The sequence below is a fragment of the Thamnophis sirtalis genome, unplaced genomic scaffold (genome assembly GCF_051295495.1).
Source record: "Thamnophis sirtalis isolate CommonGarterSnake01/CBP01778 unplaced genomic scaffold, rThaSir2_p1.2 scaffold_3, whole genome shotgun sequence".
NCBI lineage: Eukaryota > Metazoa > Chordata > Lepidosauria > Squamata > Natricidae > Thamnophis > Thamnophis sirtalis.
Window position 1 is genome coordinate 133,395 of NW_028261383.1, and position 18,292 is coordinate 151,686.

General features: G+C 46.1%; 1 protein-coding gene across 1 annotated transcript; it reads left to right on the plus strand.

Annotated features, from left to right (window-relative positions):
- Positions 1–7,819: 7,819 nt before the first annotated feature.
- On the plus strand, positions 7,820–16,485 carry LOC106553935 (uncharacterized). The gene is made up of 4 exons (XM_087711231.1): positions 7,820–8,193; positions 8,786–9,077; positions 10,774–11,947; positions 16,160–16,485. The coding sequence occupies exons 3-4, from the start codon at positions 10,864–10,866 to the stop codon at positions 16,483–16,485; spliced, it is 1,410 nt and encodes a 469-aa protein (XP_087567357.1). The 5' UTR covers positions 7,820–8,193; positions 8,786–9,077; positions 10,774–10,863.
- The last annotated feature ends 1,807 nt before the right edge of the window (positions 16,486–18,292 follow it).

The following is an 18,292-nucleotide window of genomic DNA, read 5'->3' on the forward strand; positions in this document are numbered from 1 at the left end:
CTTTTTTCATACTGTCTTATTCGTATATTCACACACACGTTTTTAATGAGTTTCTTTGTTTGATCTCTGTATACAATCCTTAATAAAATTATTGTTCAAAATAATCAAGAGAACTGTTTTCAGGATACAGGCTGGGAGTTCAAAGAAAGTCAAGACGGCCGATAGATTGTGCCATGCTTTGCAGTCAAAGTCCTGCTGCTTTTTTAGCTTTATAGGTGATGCCCTTTAAAACAGCCGCCATCTTGATTCTTTTGACTCCATCTTCTCTAGATGGACACTGCTGACTTCCAGGATTGAATTAAAAGAGGTTGATTTCAAATGAACTTTAGGGAAAATGTCCCAGAGATTTGGATGGACTCCTGCTCCTAAAGGCAGATCACTGGTGGCTACCTACATGTGCCTGACACACTCATATTTTGCACCACATCTTACTTAGAACATATAGGTCACCGGAAGTACGACTTTGAATTATGTAATCGGTTTGGTGTGAATAGTTCATTGATAACAGGTTGCATTTCAGGCACCCCAAAATTCAGTGAATGATACGCTAGTGTGTTAATTTCAGGTGCTCATAATGGAGGGTCACACAAGGCCCATACTAGTGGCTGTTATAGACCAGTCTAAGATCTGAAGATACCTGAATTTTAAAAAAATCCCAATTGTTAAAATAAAATGTTTACTATCCACTTAATAGAGAACACCAACAAAGTCTTCTAGCAGTTGCCAAAAAAGCCAGCTGTAGATCGCTGGGACTCAACCGGCACTTTGAAGTGCAGCTTAGAGGTTGGTTCCAACTGTGTAAGAAATGAAACACAGGCAGGATGTCCACCGGAGAAGCTGCCTTTATTAAGAGACAGTCAAAGGCCTTTCCCACCTCCCTCCCTCCTGGGGGTTAGATACGGAGGTCGTGGGTGAAGGCTGTAGAAAGCCAAAGGCTTAATGCTCCTAGGAGATCTCTGCTTTGACCAACCAGCCCAGGAACGGGTGAGGTTCCCTCTCAACTGATGGTGGGATGGGAAACCCAGTGGACTGAGACAACAGGGGCTCTTTGGCCAGAGCAGGTGTGGGGGTCCTTGGTGTTCTCTGAACTTGGTTCTCCTCTCTTAGATGTTTCATTACCCAAGTACGTAACATCATCAGTGCTGGGTAACATCATTAACAGTGACAGGTTCCCCAGTAATGTAATGAAACATCTGCAAGAAAGCAATCAAGCTCAAGAAAGCACTGAAGACCTCCCAGTTCAACCTTAGGCTTCAAATACCGTATTTTTCAGAGTATAAGATGCACCCTTTTCCCTCAAAAAAAAGAGGCTGAAAATCTGGGTGCGTCTTATACACTGAATACAGCATTTTTTGCCTCCCGAAACCCCTCCCCCTTCACCAAAATGGCTGTGCGTAGCCTTCAGGAGGTTTACAGAGTGCTCCTGGGGGCTAGGGAGAGCGGAAATGAGCGAAAAACAGGGCGTTTTTTGCACAGTTCTCCCCCCAGCTCCCAGGAGCACTTCTAAAGGCTATGCATGCCCTTTTTTAAAGCAACAAGCGGGCCCATTTTCACAAAAAACGGGCCAGTTTTTGCTTGTTTCCCCTCCAGGAGCACTCTACAAACCTCCTAGAGTTTATGGCCTTTTTGGGGGGGGGGAAATCGGGTCCGTTTTTACAAAAAACAGGCTGTTTTGGGACGTCTGCAAAGTGAAAAATATTTTCTTTTTTTTTTAATTGCCTCTTCAAAATCTTGGTGCGTCTTACACTCTGAAAGATACTGTATTCTATTCTGGAGCTGAGGTCTCTTCAATCCTAGATCCTTGTCTTGCCCCTTTGGCTTGATCCCCATTGAGAACGTGGGAAACGCAAATACGGCCTATGGATCTGGTTCCAGCACAAAACCGTGCTCGACTAAAGCGCGCTCGACAAAACCGCGTAGCTGACGTCATCACAGCGTGACAACAGCACGGAGAAAAAAGCACGCTGTAAATGCTAAAGCTAAAATTAACCCCTAAACCTAATCCTAACCCTAACCCTTAACCTAACCCTAAACCTAACGCTAAATCTAACCCTAACCCTTAACCTAACCCTAAACCTAAACCTAACCCTTAACCTAACCCTAACCCTAAACCTAACCCTTACCTTAACTTGAATCGTCTTGCTTTCAAAGCGCTATTTAAAGTGCCCTTTTTTCTCCGCGGTTGCTGTTGTCGCCCTGCTGATGACGTCAGCGACGCGGTTTAATCGGGCGCGCTTTAGTGGAGCGCGGTTTTGTCATGCCACGATTGATCTATTAGCTTTAATGAGGCCTAAGTGGGTGGTAGCAGACCCCAGGAAAGAGACCTGAACCTAAGGCCTACAGCTAGAAGGGCTTCACAATGACAACAAACTATTTGTAATGTGCTGAGCAGTTGCCATTTGTGTAATTTTGCAAAGCGAATAGTTTCGAGAGTATATTTGGAACTAGAAGAATGAAACTGTGCGAAATAAAGAACTGGAAGTAACGGACGGATGGAGGTTCCAGAGATGCACATGGGTGCATGTGGAAACCGACGGGCAGCAAGAAAGAACAAGGAAGTGGGTTGTGAAATGTAGCAAGGAAGTGTCCACCTGTGTGCGTCCGTTAGAAGAAAGGTATAAAAGATGGAGCTCGAGATCAATTGTCCTTGTTGTACCTCATTGCAAAGGGTTATTGATGTAAGGGATGTTACGATGCAATGATACTATGATGACTCTTCAGGTTCCAAATTCCTAATGAACTAAACCTCTGAATCTTAAAGTAAGAATTATTATTTGTGTTGCTGTCTTTTGTTTCTTTCATTGGGTTTTTTCCCCACGACAAGAACAATGCAAGTGCCCAATTTAATCTCCTTTTTCAAGCATCCTCTGTAAAATCCAGCCAGAAAGCAAGCGGATTTCTTGGACAACTGAAGAAGCGCAATCTCTCTCGCCTCTTTGGCGTTTTCAGTAGACTCAGCTCTCTACGCGAAGACAATATTGTTCAATATTCAATGTGTAAATTGATACCAGGCTGGGTTTCGTGTGACACAAAATTCAGTTCAGGTTGAGGCTGTTGTGTGTGCAATAAAGGCCACTGTGTGTGTAGTTGTGGTTTTAACCATAAATTTAAATTCTTTCAAGTATAGTCTTGTTTGTTACAGTGAGGTTTAATTACTGTTCATATTATCTTGTTATATTACAAATATTTTTCTTGCCGTTTTCCCAACCCAATTAACCTATTTTCCATATAGATTATCACTTCAAATAATATAAACTTAATACAATTCTTGTTAATACAATTCTTATTCCCTCAATTCTTGAGGGAAGTAGGAGGAAGTATCCCAAGGCTCTGTTTTGGACTTTTCAACATCTTCATCAATGATTTGGATGAAGGGATAAATGGGGAACTCATCAAATTTGCAGATGACACAAAGCTGGCAGGAATAGCCAACACTCCAGAAGATAGGCTCAAGATACAGAAAGATCTTGACAACTTGAATATTGGGCACTATCTAATAAAATGAAATGGTAAAAAGAGCAAGGTTCTACATTGAGGCAAGAAAAACAAAATACACAGGTACAGTCTAGGTGGTACCTTGCTCAACAGTAGTAACTGTGAAAGGGATCTTGGAGTCCTAGTGGACAACCATTGAAATATGAGCCAGCCGTGTGCAGCAGCTGCCAAAAAAGCCAACACAGTTCTAGGCTGCATAAACAGAGGGATAGAATCAAGATCACCTGAAGTGTTAATACCACTTCATAATGCCTTGGTAAGGCCACACTTGGAATACTGCATTCAGTTTTGGTCACCACGATGTAGAAAAGATGTGGAGACTCTAGAAAGAGTGCAGAGAAGAGCAACAAAGATGATTAGGGGACTGGAGACTAAAACATGAAGAACAGTTGCAGGAACTGGGTATGTCTACTTTATTAGAAAGGACTAGGGGAGACATGATAGCAGTGTTCCAATATATCAGGGGCTGCCACAAAGAAGAGGGAGTCAAACTATTCTACAAAGGACCTGAGACTAGAACAAGGAGCAATGGGTGGAAACTAATCAAGGAAAGAAGCAACTTAGAATTGAGGCGAAATTTCCTGACAATTAATCAGAGGAACAACCTGCCTCTAGAAGTTGTGAGTGCTTCAGCACTGGAAGTTTTTAAGAAGATGTTGGATAACCATTTGTCTGAAGTGGTGTAGGGTTTCCTGCCTAGGCAGGGGGTTGGACTAGAAGACCTCCAAGGTACCTTCCAACTCTGCTATTCTATTCTGTTCTCTTCTATTTTATTCTATCCTATTCTTGGGTGGGGTTCATTGACCGCACTAAAGGAGACGTACCTTAACTCCTTGCTAGGTTAATTATTTTCTCTGCCCTCTATAAACTGGCATGCCCTCCCCAGACCAATGCAGCATGTTTACCTAGCTGGTTTAGGTTGGAAGTTTTCACTAGAAATGTCCTTTATGTCATAGTTGCTGATGTGCTCAGAAGCTGGGATCTGCCCAACTCCTATTGGCTACTTCAGGGAGGCTTCTGGCATCTAAATGCCCCCTCCAAGGACAGAGCTGCTCTTCCTTTGGATCAGGATCCCCTCCTCCCCCCCCTCCTCCCCCTCCTCCTCCTCCTCCTCCTGCAGAAACTCCAGGAGCCCCAAAATCAGTCCAAGAAAAGAACTGAGGGTGGGAATGGGGGGGTCCTTGGTGGCCTCTGAGCTTCGGTGTTTCTCCAGAGACATCTCATTGTCCCAACTGGGTAACATCATCAAGGCAGCAACCAACCACCAACCTCAGGGAGCTCCCTTCAACTCTTATGGAGCCCTTTAGTGCAACTCTTTCATCTAAATTCACGCATCTATGGAAAATGGAGCATTTCTGCAAGTGTCTGTCTGTCTGTCTGTGCAACTCCACCCTTTCCCCTTCCCCTCCTCTGTTCCTCCCCCTCCCCCTTTCCTTCCCTTGCAAACTTTGCAGGGAAACCTCTCATCCGAAAGTACGACTGGAGAATGGAAAACAATGTTTCTGTAAAGTGGAGGGACTCCCCTTTCTCCCCCATTTTGATCATGGGAGGTGGGAAGGCCAGCCCTAATGATGAGCTCTGCACCTCCACAACTCCTGGGCCCTAGAGAATGCTTCCTCTGGCCCGGGGGGGGGAGAAGTGCCTCTTCCCCTCCCCACTTTGTCTGAATTGTTCCTCTGCAGCCCCTTCACCCCAAGTGCCTACCTCCCCTTTGCTGGCACATTACTGGCTGGTTTTTTCAGGTGGTCCAGTTGCCCAGAGGGGTGACTTGTTCTGTGCCCAACTGGCCATGCTCACTCATGCTCAGTGGTGCCTGTGTGATGGACTTGTGTCCCTGACTACCGTATTCGTCAGAGTATAGGATGCAGCGTTTTCCTTAAAAAAAAGGGTGAAAATCTGGGTGCATCTTATACACTGAATACAGCATTTTTGGCCTCCCAAAGCTCCACCCCTTCACCAAAATGGCCATGCATAGCCTTTAGGGGGCTTCCAGAGTGCTCTTGGGGGCTGGGTAGAGCAGAAATGAGCAAAAAATGGGCCGGTTTTTTGCTTGTTTCCCTACCCAGCCCTAAAAGCACTCTATAAGCCTCCTAAAGGCTATGTGTGCCCCTTTTTTTGGACAAAAAACAGGCCCATTTTCACAAAAAACGGGCTGTTTTTGGGAGGCCTGCAGAGTGCAAAAAACTTATTTTATTTTGCCTCTTCAAAATCTTGGTGCATCTTATACTCTGGTGTGTCTTATAGTCCGAAAAAAACGGTACGTGGCAATTATGCTGTGTATGATGAAAATGTGCTGTGCAAGATGTGGTGGGCTAGGATCCTAGGAAAAAAAGGAACATATGTTGCTCACATCTATAAATACACTATAGTTATACTGTGACGTTTAGGCTGAAGTGATGAGCCACTGCCCTGTTGCTATGGCAAGGCGGCAGAATCCTGAAAATTGGGTGTCTTTGAGGACTTAAGGTATATAAGGCAAGAGTGAAGAATGGGAGGTGCTCCGTCAGTTTCACTCCATCCCTTTTGGCGGTTCGATTGATTTGACCCTCATTGCAATGTGATTGATGTAGGTGCTTTACGTTTATTATGCTGTAAATTCTAATAAAACATCTGGATTCTGAAGTGACACTTTTTGTGGTGTACTGTCTGTTCCTCTTCAATTAAGTGCAGCTACGCTCATAATCAGCTTCCCCTCCACTCCCCCCTCCCAGTTGAGAAGTGAATCTGGCTTCCCCATTGACTTTGCTTGTTGGGAGGTCACAAAAAGAGCACAGTGGCGGCCGTAAGTGTGAACCATTTGCCAAGCACGTGAAATTTGATCACATGACTCTGTGTGTATGTGTGAGAGATGCGAACTATGTCCTAAGTGTGAAAAACGGTCATAAATCACTTTCTCTATTGCCCCTGTAACTTTGAACTGTCACTAAATAAGAATGTAAGTTGATTTTTGCAGTTGTTACTTGTTCTGTAGGCGAAAAGGGAAGGGATCCTTTGTGCAGAGGCTTATTCTGAGAGTGGAGCCAGAAGGAGAAATTCTGGGCTGAGTTGGGGGGAGGAGAGAGGAAGGACAGAGGGACAGAAGACGAAGAATTTGGAAGTGATGGTTGCTTCAATGTGAGATCTCCAAGGGAGGGTGGGGAGGGGAGAGGATCTCTAAAGCCTTTTCCTGTTGCAGAGCCACCTGCTCAGTCTCCGTATCCTTCCTGGGGATCCCGTGGAGGGAAGCTGAAGGGATCCGACAGAGCTAGGAAAAGGTTAACCAGCAGCCGGGAAGGTTCCTATGACGGAGCTTCTCCAGGTCCCTTTTTTCAGCTTCAGCTCACAGGAAGATGATGATAGCAATAGCAATAGTTAGGCTTATATACCGCTTCATAGGGCTTTCAGCCCTCTCTAAGCGGTTTACAGAGTCAGCATATTGCCCCCAACGACAATCTGGGTCCTCATTTTACCCACCTCGGAAGGATGGAAGGCTGAGTCAACCTTGAGCCTGGTGGGATTTGAACAGCCGAACTGCTGAACTGCAGTGCTGCATTTAACCACTGCGCCACCTCGGCTCTTATGATGATGATGATTTCCCCCCATCGGGAGGATCCAAAAGGGATCGGGAACCCGATGTGGGCAGATTGCCAGAATTGGCTGCGTCTCTCGCGGCCCCCAGAGGAGGGGATGATGGTTTGGGGGGAAGCGAGGGAAGAGGCGGAGGAACTGCACTTGGGCGACCATCCGGCCCCGGGTGTGGAGGAGGCGATGCTGGCAGGGATCCCCCGCCCCACGAAACGCCTGCAGGGATCCATAGGACGGGAAAGGCAGAGAGGGATGGGGGGGGAGAGCAGCTGCCTAGATCCACTCTGAGGATCTTTGGATCCACCAGAAGGGATCCGCCGGAGGCTCCTTCCCGATCCTCCCCCGGGCGCTCCCCCAACCGCGGCTGCACGGAGGCCTCTTTTCTCTTCCCCGATCCCGCCTCAAGCCGCGGAAAGGAGCCCGGAGAGTCCGGGAGCGGCTCTTCCTGGGGCTCCTCCGCATCCCCCTCTTCTCCAGCCTCGGCAGGCGCCGCCATCCCCGCCCTTCCCTCCGCCACTCTCGGGCCTTCCGTTGCCCTCAGGGATGCTGGAGCCCCGGCGGGGAACCGAAGGGCGCTCTTCGCATGGGCAGAGGCACCCCGGACTGCAACAGGAGGAGGAGGGGAGGAGCCCCAGCTGGGAAGGGGAGGGGCTGAGGCTGCAATAGGGGGAGGGGCCACAGGGCGAAGGGCGGAGTCATTAAGGAGAGCAGAAGCCCCGCCCCCGGCTCTGTCTCTCTCTCCCCCCCCCCTCCGCCTTACTGGCTGGATTTCCGCTTCCCACCGTGATTTCCGCTCCTTCCTCGGAGGATCTGCGCTGGATCCTTCGGGAGAGGCTCCTGGATCCCGCTGGGGGCAGGTGGGGCTGCTCTCCCTTCGCCCTCCAGGCCGCCCCTCCAGCCAGGAGATCTCCCCCCCGCCCCCCGCCAGGAGGAAGGGAGCTGCGGATCCCGATCTTCGGCTCGCAGGATTTTCCTCGGGGAGATCCGGGCTCTGGCGTTGCTTGAAGGGAGCGGATCCCGCCCTTCCCTCCAGGGGGACAAAAGGGGCTCCGTCCCTCGGCTGGATCTGCCCGCTCCTCTCCCGGGAAAGGCTCCCCGAGGGGGCTCCGGGTGAATCCGGGAAGGAACTTTGGGGTAAGTTATTTTTTTAGAAGGTCTCTCTGTGGTCCGTCCGAGGTCTCTGAGCATCCCTATCCCACACGTGCAGTTGGAAAAACGGAGCTTTAAAACCTTTGTTGAGGTTTGTAATGTGCTCTTAACACAGAGCGACCTCATTGCAGTGGGGAGAGGAGAGTTTGGGAGAAAGAAAAAAGGCTCTAAATGAACTGAATTGAGTTCATGTTGTCTTAACCCACAAAGATCCTTTTTCTCTGAGCTCAATTTAAAAGGGGAACAGATGAAATCCTTTGTTCTTATGCTAATGTTGAATCTGCTTGGTAGAATCAGGAGAAATATTTTCCTTCTTTTGTCCTGAAGGGGCTGTGATGTGGCCCTTCAGGGTGGATGCTGGGGGGAAGCCTTGCAACCTCCAAAAAGAGCAGGAAAGAGGAGCCCTTTTCTGATCTCTCTCACCTTCCTTTGAGGTTTCCTATGCATTGGTCCCTCTTGGGCTTCATCCTGCTGGTTTCCTCCATTTTGGCCCATCAAGATCTTCTTGAACCTCGATTCCGTCTCCTGTTATTTTGTATCCTCCTCAAACAACCCTATTTTTCTCTTCCTCCTCCAGGTCGTTTCTGGATTAAGCTCAGCATCTGAGTCCTTTTCATTTCCCTTTGCAGGGGAATAGTGAAGATGTGGCTGTGAACTCCAGAGAAGAGAAAGGGGCATTTTGGATCAGAACTCCTGAAATTTTGGCTGGGACTCAATCTTAGAAAATTAGGAAATCTTGTCCCCTTTGGAGGAGGAGCTTCCTGCACAAAGGGCCAATCGGTTAAGGAGAAATCAAACTGTTTGGCGGTGGGGATCCTCCCTGGCCTTGACCCAGAGGGGTAACAAGTAACCCAGAGACAATATTAAAGGTGAGTCAATGAAACTTGGTTTGGAAAATAAGCTTTTTAAAAATCTTTATGTGTAGCTTTATTTGCTCTGATCGGCAATGATCCTTTTCGGGGTTCCTGTGCTGTCACCCCTGGAGAAAAATGAAACTCTGAATCGGAGCCATTTCCCCCTCCTCCTTTCCTGTGGGATCTTCTGGGATCGAGTCTCTTTTAGGGTGTCCTGACTGAGCTCCTCCTTCTAATACACAAACACACACACAGCATTTTGGTCTGACCTGGTTGTGCTCAGGGCATCGGAGAAGCAATCTGGGGTGTCCCAAGGAATCGGCCGGCCTCTCTCCCATCCGGGTAGGAAATGCAGAGGGATGGTCTCAATTCAGACAGTCCCGTGTCTTCTGATAATCCCTGGGTTGTGGAAGGAACCAGATGGGGCCCCAAGGGAAGCTCTGGATGGAGAAGCCAACAGCTGCTCCGTTCCCTTCGTGCCCAAGGCAGGTGGGGCACTTCCTACTGAAGGATCCCTGTGGGGCAGGTAGAGAGGAGGGGGCCACTAGACTGATAGCAAAGCCTATTTCCACCCACACTCCCTGCTTCACCCACCGTCCATTTTTCATTTGACATTACTGTACCTTCATTGTTTATCCCGTTGTTTACCATTTCATGACTTGATGCTGTTGTGTTTACACTTATCTTCTTCTCTCCATTTTCACTCTCATAAGTCCCTTGGAGCAGCCCCTCAAAGAGATAGGAGATAGGGAAGATAGGCAGATTTAAACAGCACACAAACAGCACAAAGGAGAGGAAGAGACTGAGCCGTGAAAGGGATCCATGCAGGGGGAGCCAATGTGTCACAAGGAAGCCAGGATGAAGGAGTCATGATGGGATGGAGCTTGTAAGTGGAATAATCAGAAAAGGGAAGAAAAAATGGGTTGCTTACACTCACCTCAACTCTCTTTCCTCCTCTTTGGCTTCCGTGATGCCTTAATCTTTTGGGGTGCCTGTAGGTAGTCCTCGACTTATGACTACCAATGGAATTGGAATCTCGCTTGTTTAGCAAAGTGGTCATTATGTGAGGTATCACCTGATGGCTTTGCTCAATTAGTGTAATGATTTCTCTGGTCATTGAGTGGTTGAAATCCCAGGTGAGAAGCACAGCTTTGTCTTGTGGGGGAGAGAGGCCATCAGAGTCCCAGCAGAGTCTGCATTTGACTGGAGGGGTTCCTGGAGAAGCTTAGAGATGCTTTGGGACACTTTGCTTGGAAACAACATGGAACAGGCGGCTTGGAGGATGGAAGGAAGGCTGCAGAGGCCTCCGGTCTGGGAATTAAGGGGGCATTTCTGGATGGCAGCAGTGACACTGGGCTGAAGTCCAGTCCTGGGGTCAGTGGCAGATGGCTGAAATGGCTGAAGGCCCCAGAACTCCACTTAAGGCACCATCTTGGCACTTCTGCCCCATTGCAGGGCCCAGGTGGGGCGACTGAGGCTTCTGGGGGCGGCTGCAGCTCTCCTACTTCACGCGTGGCCTGTGCTGGACTTCCAGGGTCTCCCCGCCCCCCTTCAGGCACCCCTCCACCTCTTCCCTGGGTCTGCCTTCACTTAACAACCTCCCAAAAATCACTTAATGACCACAACAACATAAGTGTTTTCCTTCTAGAGATATTGTGACTCTCTACATTTCCGAAAAGGAAATACTCTTCTCTGTTTTTCCTTCCAACAGCGGATAAAAGATTGTGGGCAAGGATTTACCTTGAAGGTAACTGTCAACAGAGGGTAGAAAATCAGCCCAAGGCAGCAGCCGCCCGAAAGGATGAAGCTTAGGAAACGCTTGAATCCCCCATCAAACACAAGCAGCATTGCAAAAAAATCCTATGAATGCTCAGAATGTGGGAAATCCTTTGCCAGCAGGTCCCTCCTTTTGACCCACAGGAAGGTCCATGTGGGAAGAGGATCCAGTCAAGGTTCGGAGGGGAAGAAATCCTTCTCTGGGAAAAATTCCAAAGATCTCAAAATCCCCCCAGGACTAAAACCCTATAAATGTGAGGAATGTGACTTGCGCTTTGGTCAAAAGGCACACCTTCTTACACATCAGAAAATCCACACTGGAGAGAAACCTCACCAGTGTCTGGAATGTGGGAAATTTTTCCGTGAAAAACCCACCCTCAGAAACCACGAGAGAATCCACACAGGGGAGAAACCTTACAAGTGTTGGGAATGTGGGAAGAGCTTTTCTCAGAAAGCTCATCTTTGTTCCCATGAGAAGATTCATGCAGGAATCAAACCTTACAAATGCTTTGAGTGTGGAAAATGTTTCACCTGGAGTTCATCTCTTCAGAGTCATTGGAAAACACACACAAGGGAGAAAAATGAAAAGTGCCTGGAATGTGGGAAGTGTTTTTCCTGGAAATCAAACCTGCTGCAACATCAGAGAATTCACACTGGAGAGAAACCTTTTGAATGCCCAGAATGTGAGAAACGATTTGTATATTCTTACGAGCTTCAGAGACACCAACTGAGGCACAAAGGGGAAAAACGCTATCAATGTGGGGAGTGTGGGAAATTTTTTTATTTGATAGGTGAGCTTCGGGTTCATGAGAGAATCCACACAGGGAAGAAACCCTACAAATGTGGGGAGTGTGGAAAATGCTTTTCCCATAAACCAAACCTTAAAACCCATCAGAGGGTCCACACAGGAGAGAAGCCCTACAGATGCGTAGAATGTGGGAAATCTTTTGCTCAAAGTGGAGACCTTTCGTCACATCATAAAATCCACACAGGGGAGAAGCCGTATCAATGCAACGAATGTAGAAGATTTTATCGTACCTCATCAGCCCTTAGAAGTCATGAGAAAGTTCACACGGGGGAAAAAAAATTCAAATGTTTAAACTGTGGGAAAGCATTTGCCGATTCAACTCACCTTAGAAGTCACAGCCGAATCCATACAAGAGAGAAACTTCTCAAATGCTCAGTGTGATAAATGTTTTTCTCAGAAAAATTCTCTTTTGATGCATCAGCGAATCCACGCTGGAGAAAAACCATTTAAATGAGTGTCGGAAATGTTTTGCCCAACCTTCAGCACTCCTGATGCACACCCGTAATCACACAGGAAAGTAGGCATACAAGTATGCAGAGTGTGAGAAACCATTTCCTAGCAAATCAAAGTTCAAAATGCTCCAGAAAGTCCACAACAGAGATAAACCTGTTTAGTCGTGAACAATGTGGAAAACATGCATTTTTAAATGTCACATGTTAAAATTCACCAGGAACTGAGTTATATGTGTGTTGGCAGAGAACTGGAAGTCTTTGATTATGACCACAAATGGGGAATGGATTTCGGGTCATAAGCTGCTACAATCATCACCTGCACCCAGATCTTTTTGTTATTTTTTACTAGCCCTTGTTAATGAATAAGAAGTGAAAATTTAGAGAGGATTAAAATGGGTTGAGGGTGGAATGAAGATGCATCCTATTATTTTATTTAGTGATAAAGGGTTGATGTTGAATATGCTGGCTGAGGATGAAGAGGAAAAAATTATTTTTCCTACTATCTTTTGGGGAGGGATTTTTTCTGTTTTTCACATTGTTTTTTCATATGTTCACGCACATACATACAGGATATTCACAATCATACTGTACACAGTTGTGCTAAAGTTCTTTTGTTGATCTGCGTAGATAACTCTTAAAAAAATATTATGGATAGTCAAAAGAGTCAAAATGGCAATCAGATGGTGCCATGCTCTGCAGTCAAATCCTGCTGCTTTCTTTATCAATATGAGGTACTGAGGGTAGATTAATGAGAAAAATGAATTTCAACAACTGTGGAACCATCATAACTAAACTGACAAAAGCGAAGGTTCTAAAAACTTTGAATGCTGATATGCTCAAAAGCCAGGATCAGCCGCACTCCTATTGGCTACTTCAGGGGGCTTCTGGCATCTCCCCACCCCTCCAAGCACAGGGCGGGGCCCCCTGTGAGCCCCTTGATCCGGACACCTGGTTCCCCCAAGGCGCCTGGTACCCGGATGCTCCTTAGGTCTGATGGAGGCTCTTTCTCCTTATGGATTTCGGGCTCTCTGGGAAGAAGGTCCAGTCCTGGGAGACACAGAAGGTCAACTGGAAGTAGGGAAAAGAGCCCAGTGTGCCTGTTTCACACTGCTAATTCCTACACACACACACACACACACACACACACACACACAGACCATCTCCACCTGCCGGCCTTCAGCTCCTCCTGCCAACAAAGGGGGGGGTTTCATTATTCGTGGCCCCTCCTGTGTGGGATTCTCTCTCCTTCCTTCCCTTCTGAGCTCAAGTGGGAGAGGCTGAGTTTGGGTTGGTCCCCCCTTTCAGTCCAGAGCTAATCAGGCACAGCTGGAGGGCAGAGGCAGCCATGGGGGTTCACCTTTCACAGTTTCAATGGACCCCACCTGCCAAAGCTATTCATGACCCGGATCCATAATGTGCAGAGACCCACTTAAGGTTGAAAGTTGAGGAATCACCTGCAGTTATTTATTTATATTTATTTAGTATCAAATATGGAAACCACCCACCTCACAAGTTAGCTTCTTTGCCCCGTTAGGAAACATCTATGCTGTAAATTGTGGACTGAATGTCATAAAGCGCTGATAAACCTTGGGGCATTGTGCAAAAGTGGGTCATTGTATAAAGGCAAAAATTGGACTCTGTGTACAGAGTTGTCTTGTAAAACACAACTCTGAAAAGGGACTCGCAACTCTAAAGCCAAAATCAAGAAAACCAAAACAATCTGCAACTCTTAATAGGGGAACAAATGAAAACTGGTATATATAGGCAGCGATGCCTTGTTGAACAATGAAGGAATAAGATCTCTGTTTGAAGGTATGAAATGCAAGGTTAACAATGAATAGAAGTATACTCTCTGGGGGAAAATAATGCTAATGTTAACTGAATATATGTTGTAGAAGGAAAATGAGGCCTTTAGTTACATTAGAGGAAATATCTGAGATGGTAAATATTATTTGAAGATGTAGATGTTAAAACAACCGTAACCAAACGACATGCTGCATGTGATGATGGCTCCCCCCCCCCTTTTTTTGGACTTTGTCCTTTTTGGCCTCCCCCCCTCCCCCCTTTTTTTCTCTTGTTTTATTTTGTTTTTTTTTCCTTTGTTTTTTAAACCCTAGCTTATTGTGGTGTTTATTAAATATACAACAGAGAGATATGGGATGTATATGCACCGGTGATCAAACGACATATTGTATGTGAAGATGGGTTTCCCCTCCCCCCTTTTTTTTTCTCCCCATCTTCTCCCTTTCCCATTGTTGTCTGTGTAATAAATAAAAAAAAAGAAAACCAAATCAATCAGGTGCCTGAGACACACCCACAAACACAACCAAATTCTCCAGTCCCAGACTTCCTCTGTCCCAGACATTGGGGAGGGAAACAGCCCCCTAAAGCTTTCCAGAAAGTTGAGGGGGCTGCAGCATCTCCCCTCCAGGAAAGGGTCTTTCCCAGGGGCTGCGACAGAAAAGTCACATTTCCTGGGTTAATTCTCCATTTCATAATGGTTTGTCTCCCCTTCTGCAGCTGCTTGTTGCAAGTGAGCAAGGGCCCTGCCAGCCTCACTCATCTCAAACAAGTTCTGGTCTTGATCGTGGATTTGAATTCTTACATGTCTCCTTGAAGGGTTGTGAGGGGGGGGGATGGTTTTCATAAACAATCTTCAAACATGTGTGTCTCTACATGGACGGCGGTACATGCCTCTCTACATCCATATCTGTGTTTCTCAACTTCAAAATTTTAAGCTGTGTGCTCCCCAGCCAGCATGAATTCTGGGAGCTGAAGTCCCCCCATCTTCAAAGATGACCATTCGCAATCAACACCCAGGACATCCAGTATGGCCTAGAGGTTAAGGGCCTGCATTAGAAAGCCTGGGGCCCTGGGTTCCAGTCCTACCTTGGCCATGAAAGGCTGATGGGCGACCTTGGGCCAGTCTCTCTCTCTCTCAGCATAAACCATCCTGCTGGGTTGTTGTGAGGCAACTAGGTGAAGGAAGATCCGTGGGATATCTTCACTGTCTTTGACTTATTTGTAAAAATAATAAAGGTGGATATAAATAAAAATTTAAAAAAGCATTTCTATTCTGCAGGGGCTTGGCTGATTGTTTCCCTCTTGCAGGGCGTTGCCTCCATGGGAAGAAGGAGGAGATCTGGGTCCCTCCCCAAACATTCCTCTTTCCTGTCTTGGGGTCTCTGGGGATTAGGAAACCCCGCTTCCAGCCTGCAGGGAGGGACACTCTTCCCATGGGCAGAGGCACCCTCCACGCCAGAGGTGGGTTCCTACCAGTTCGCACTTATTCGGTAGAACCGGTTCGTCAAATCTACCGAACTGGTTAGAAGAGGTTCCACCAGTGGACCCGGAAAGCAGGCCACACCTACAGAAGAGGTTCCAAAAATTTTTGAAACCCACCACTGCTCCACGCCCACTGGAGGAACAGAGGCGATTGCAGAGCGCATGGTCCCGGCTGGGAGTGGAGATTAGAGGGGAGGGGCATATGGGGAAGGACACGCCCCCTCCCCCTCGCTGGATCTTCACTTTCTCCGTCATCTTCAACTTCTCCGTCATATTTTACTGTTAGATGCACAAAGTAATCCAACTTCTCTATCCTCTCACTTGTATTTGATAATGTCTGTATTTCTGAGAATACCTTTTGCAGATTTAAAACTTCTTTCTGGTGTTGAAATTGTGCCATGATTTCCAGCTGACAAACACTGCTACTCTAGCTTAGAAGGTTTTAGCAGAATTAAGCATCACAATAACATTTCACCTTTCTCTGGTTAAAAATCTACTTCAAAGGAACATCTGTGTGCTTTTCTTCTTCTTGTCACTCTCTATAAGCAAGCTGTGAGTCCTTGAAGTGCCAAGCCAGGATAATCAGTGAGAAAAGTATTTCGTTTCCAATGCACAAACCTCTAGCCTCCAAGTAGCAGTGTTACAATGTTACAATGTTACCATTTCTTTGTTTCTTTTTGTATCTTTTTGTATTTCAAGTTTTAAAAAGAGGTCCAATTATTAAATGAATTATAAAAACATCCACAGTAATGAAAGAGGAGAGTTTTACTGTGGGTGAGTATTTGCTGAGTCATCTCACTTAATAAGTCACAGCCGAATCCATACGGGAGAGAAACCCCACAAATGCTCAGAGTGTGATAAAAGTTTTTCATGGAAATATTCTCTTGTGATGCATCAACGAATCCACACAGGAGAAAAACCATATAAACGTCTGGAGTGTGGGAAATGTTTTGCCCAACCTTCAGCCCTTCGCATCCACACCCAAAGTCACAGAGGAGAGCAGCCTCACAAGTGTGCAGAGTGCAAGAAATCTTTTCCTAGTAGATCAAAGCTAAAAAGGCACCAAAAAGTCCATAGCAGAGATAAATCTCTTCAGCTGTGAACAATAATGAAAACCCTTTTATTCTTTTTAAGAGCCAAGGTGGCGCAGTGGTTAAATGCAGCACTGCAGGCTACTGCTAGATCAGCAGTTCAGCGGTTCAAATCTCACTGGCTCAGGGTTGACTCAGCCTTCCATCCTTCCGAGGTGGGTAAAATGAGGACCCAGATTGTTGGGGGCAATATGCTGACTCTTTGTAAACCGCTTAGAGAGGCCTGAAAGGCCTATGAAGCGGTATATAAGTCTACTGCTATTGCTATTGCTATTTTTCTTTTTGCAAGTTTTTTTTAAAATTTCATACATCTCATTACGTGAATGATGTAATACCCCGGTATCATGTATTTCAGTACAAGTAAACATAATATTGTTATTCCCAGTAATTACACTTCATTTTCCATTTTGTTAATACATAACTTTTACTATTGTCTTTCAGTTCTAAACCTTCTAATAGTTCTTCCATACATTATATTGTCTGATTTTACTAGCATTCCCCACTTCTTTCTACCTCTATTTTAGCCTCTTCCCCCCACTTTCCCTATCCTTTTAATATTCAAAGACGTGATCCTTCCTTCAATTTTCCATGTTTCAATATACACTTCTAGTAGCAGCCACAATCATTCAAATATTTAATGTTACACCCATTCATACTCTTTCCAATCCTTCTATCCTTATAATTTTACTATTAATACACTTATTTTCATTAAAATATATTCTTCCGTTATCTAATCTCAAATTATTTCATTTAGTTTTTCACTGTTAATTGTATTTTTATACTTACCGTATTTTTCGGAGTATAAGATGCAGCTTTTTACCCCCCAAAAAGGTGAAAATCTGGGTGCATCTTATACACTGCATACAGCATTTTTGGCTTCCCAAAACCCCGCCCTGTGCATTCCGTTTTTCGCAAAAATGGGATGCATTGGGGAGGGAAAAAACAAGTGAAAAATGGCCTGTTTTTAACAAAAATGGGGGTGTTTTTGCCCTCCCAAGCCCCCCGCAGCACTCTACAGGCCTTCAAAACTCTCTACACACCCCATTATCACAAAAATGGGCCGTTTTTTGCTCGTTTTTGCCTTCCCCAGCCCCCAGGAGCACTCTACATGCCTTCCAAACTCTGCATGTATTTCCCTATAACTTCGGAATTGGGAGTACCCAAAATCAAGGCAACAGTTGGTCCACTAAAAAGAGATGATGACAAAGAAGTAACAGGCAGCAGAGAGAAAGCAGAGCTGCTGAACTCAATTTCTACCCGAGTGCAATAAATGTTTTTTTTTCCCGTGGGAAAAAGTACTCTTGCGAATCCAGAGTAGAAAAAAACCACATAAATGTTCAGATTGTGAGAAATATTTCACCCACCCATCAGCATTTTTCAAGGCACACCCAAAATCGCACAGGAAAAATCGCCTTTAGAAGCGTGCAGAGCAGGAGTAGGTTCTGGCCAGTTCGTTTGTACACGCGGTTCATTCGTGCATGCGCAGAACTCGAAAACAAGATGGCTGTGGCGACAATGGTAACCGGGGAACCGGTTCAGGGGCGTGGCCAGCCTGGGTTGCTGCCGGTTCTGTTTCCCAGGCCGGCATACCACTACTGGTTCAGCCGAAGCAAGCCAAACCAGTAGGACCCCACCACTGGTGCAGAGTGAGAGAAACCTTTTCATTGTAAATCAAAGCTAAAAATGCATCAGGAAAGGATACACAAGGAGAAGAAATTGTGTGTTTGGTGTGTGGGAAATATTTTTCTGGACTGTCTACCTGGGTCTGGAGGTAAAAATGCCCTCCAGATAAACCCTCCAGGTGCTCAGATGGCAGGA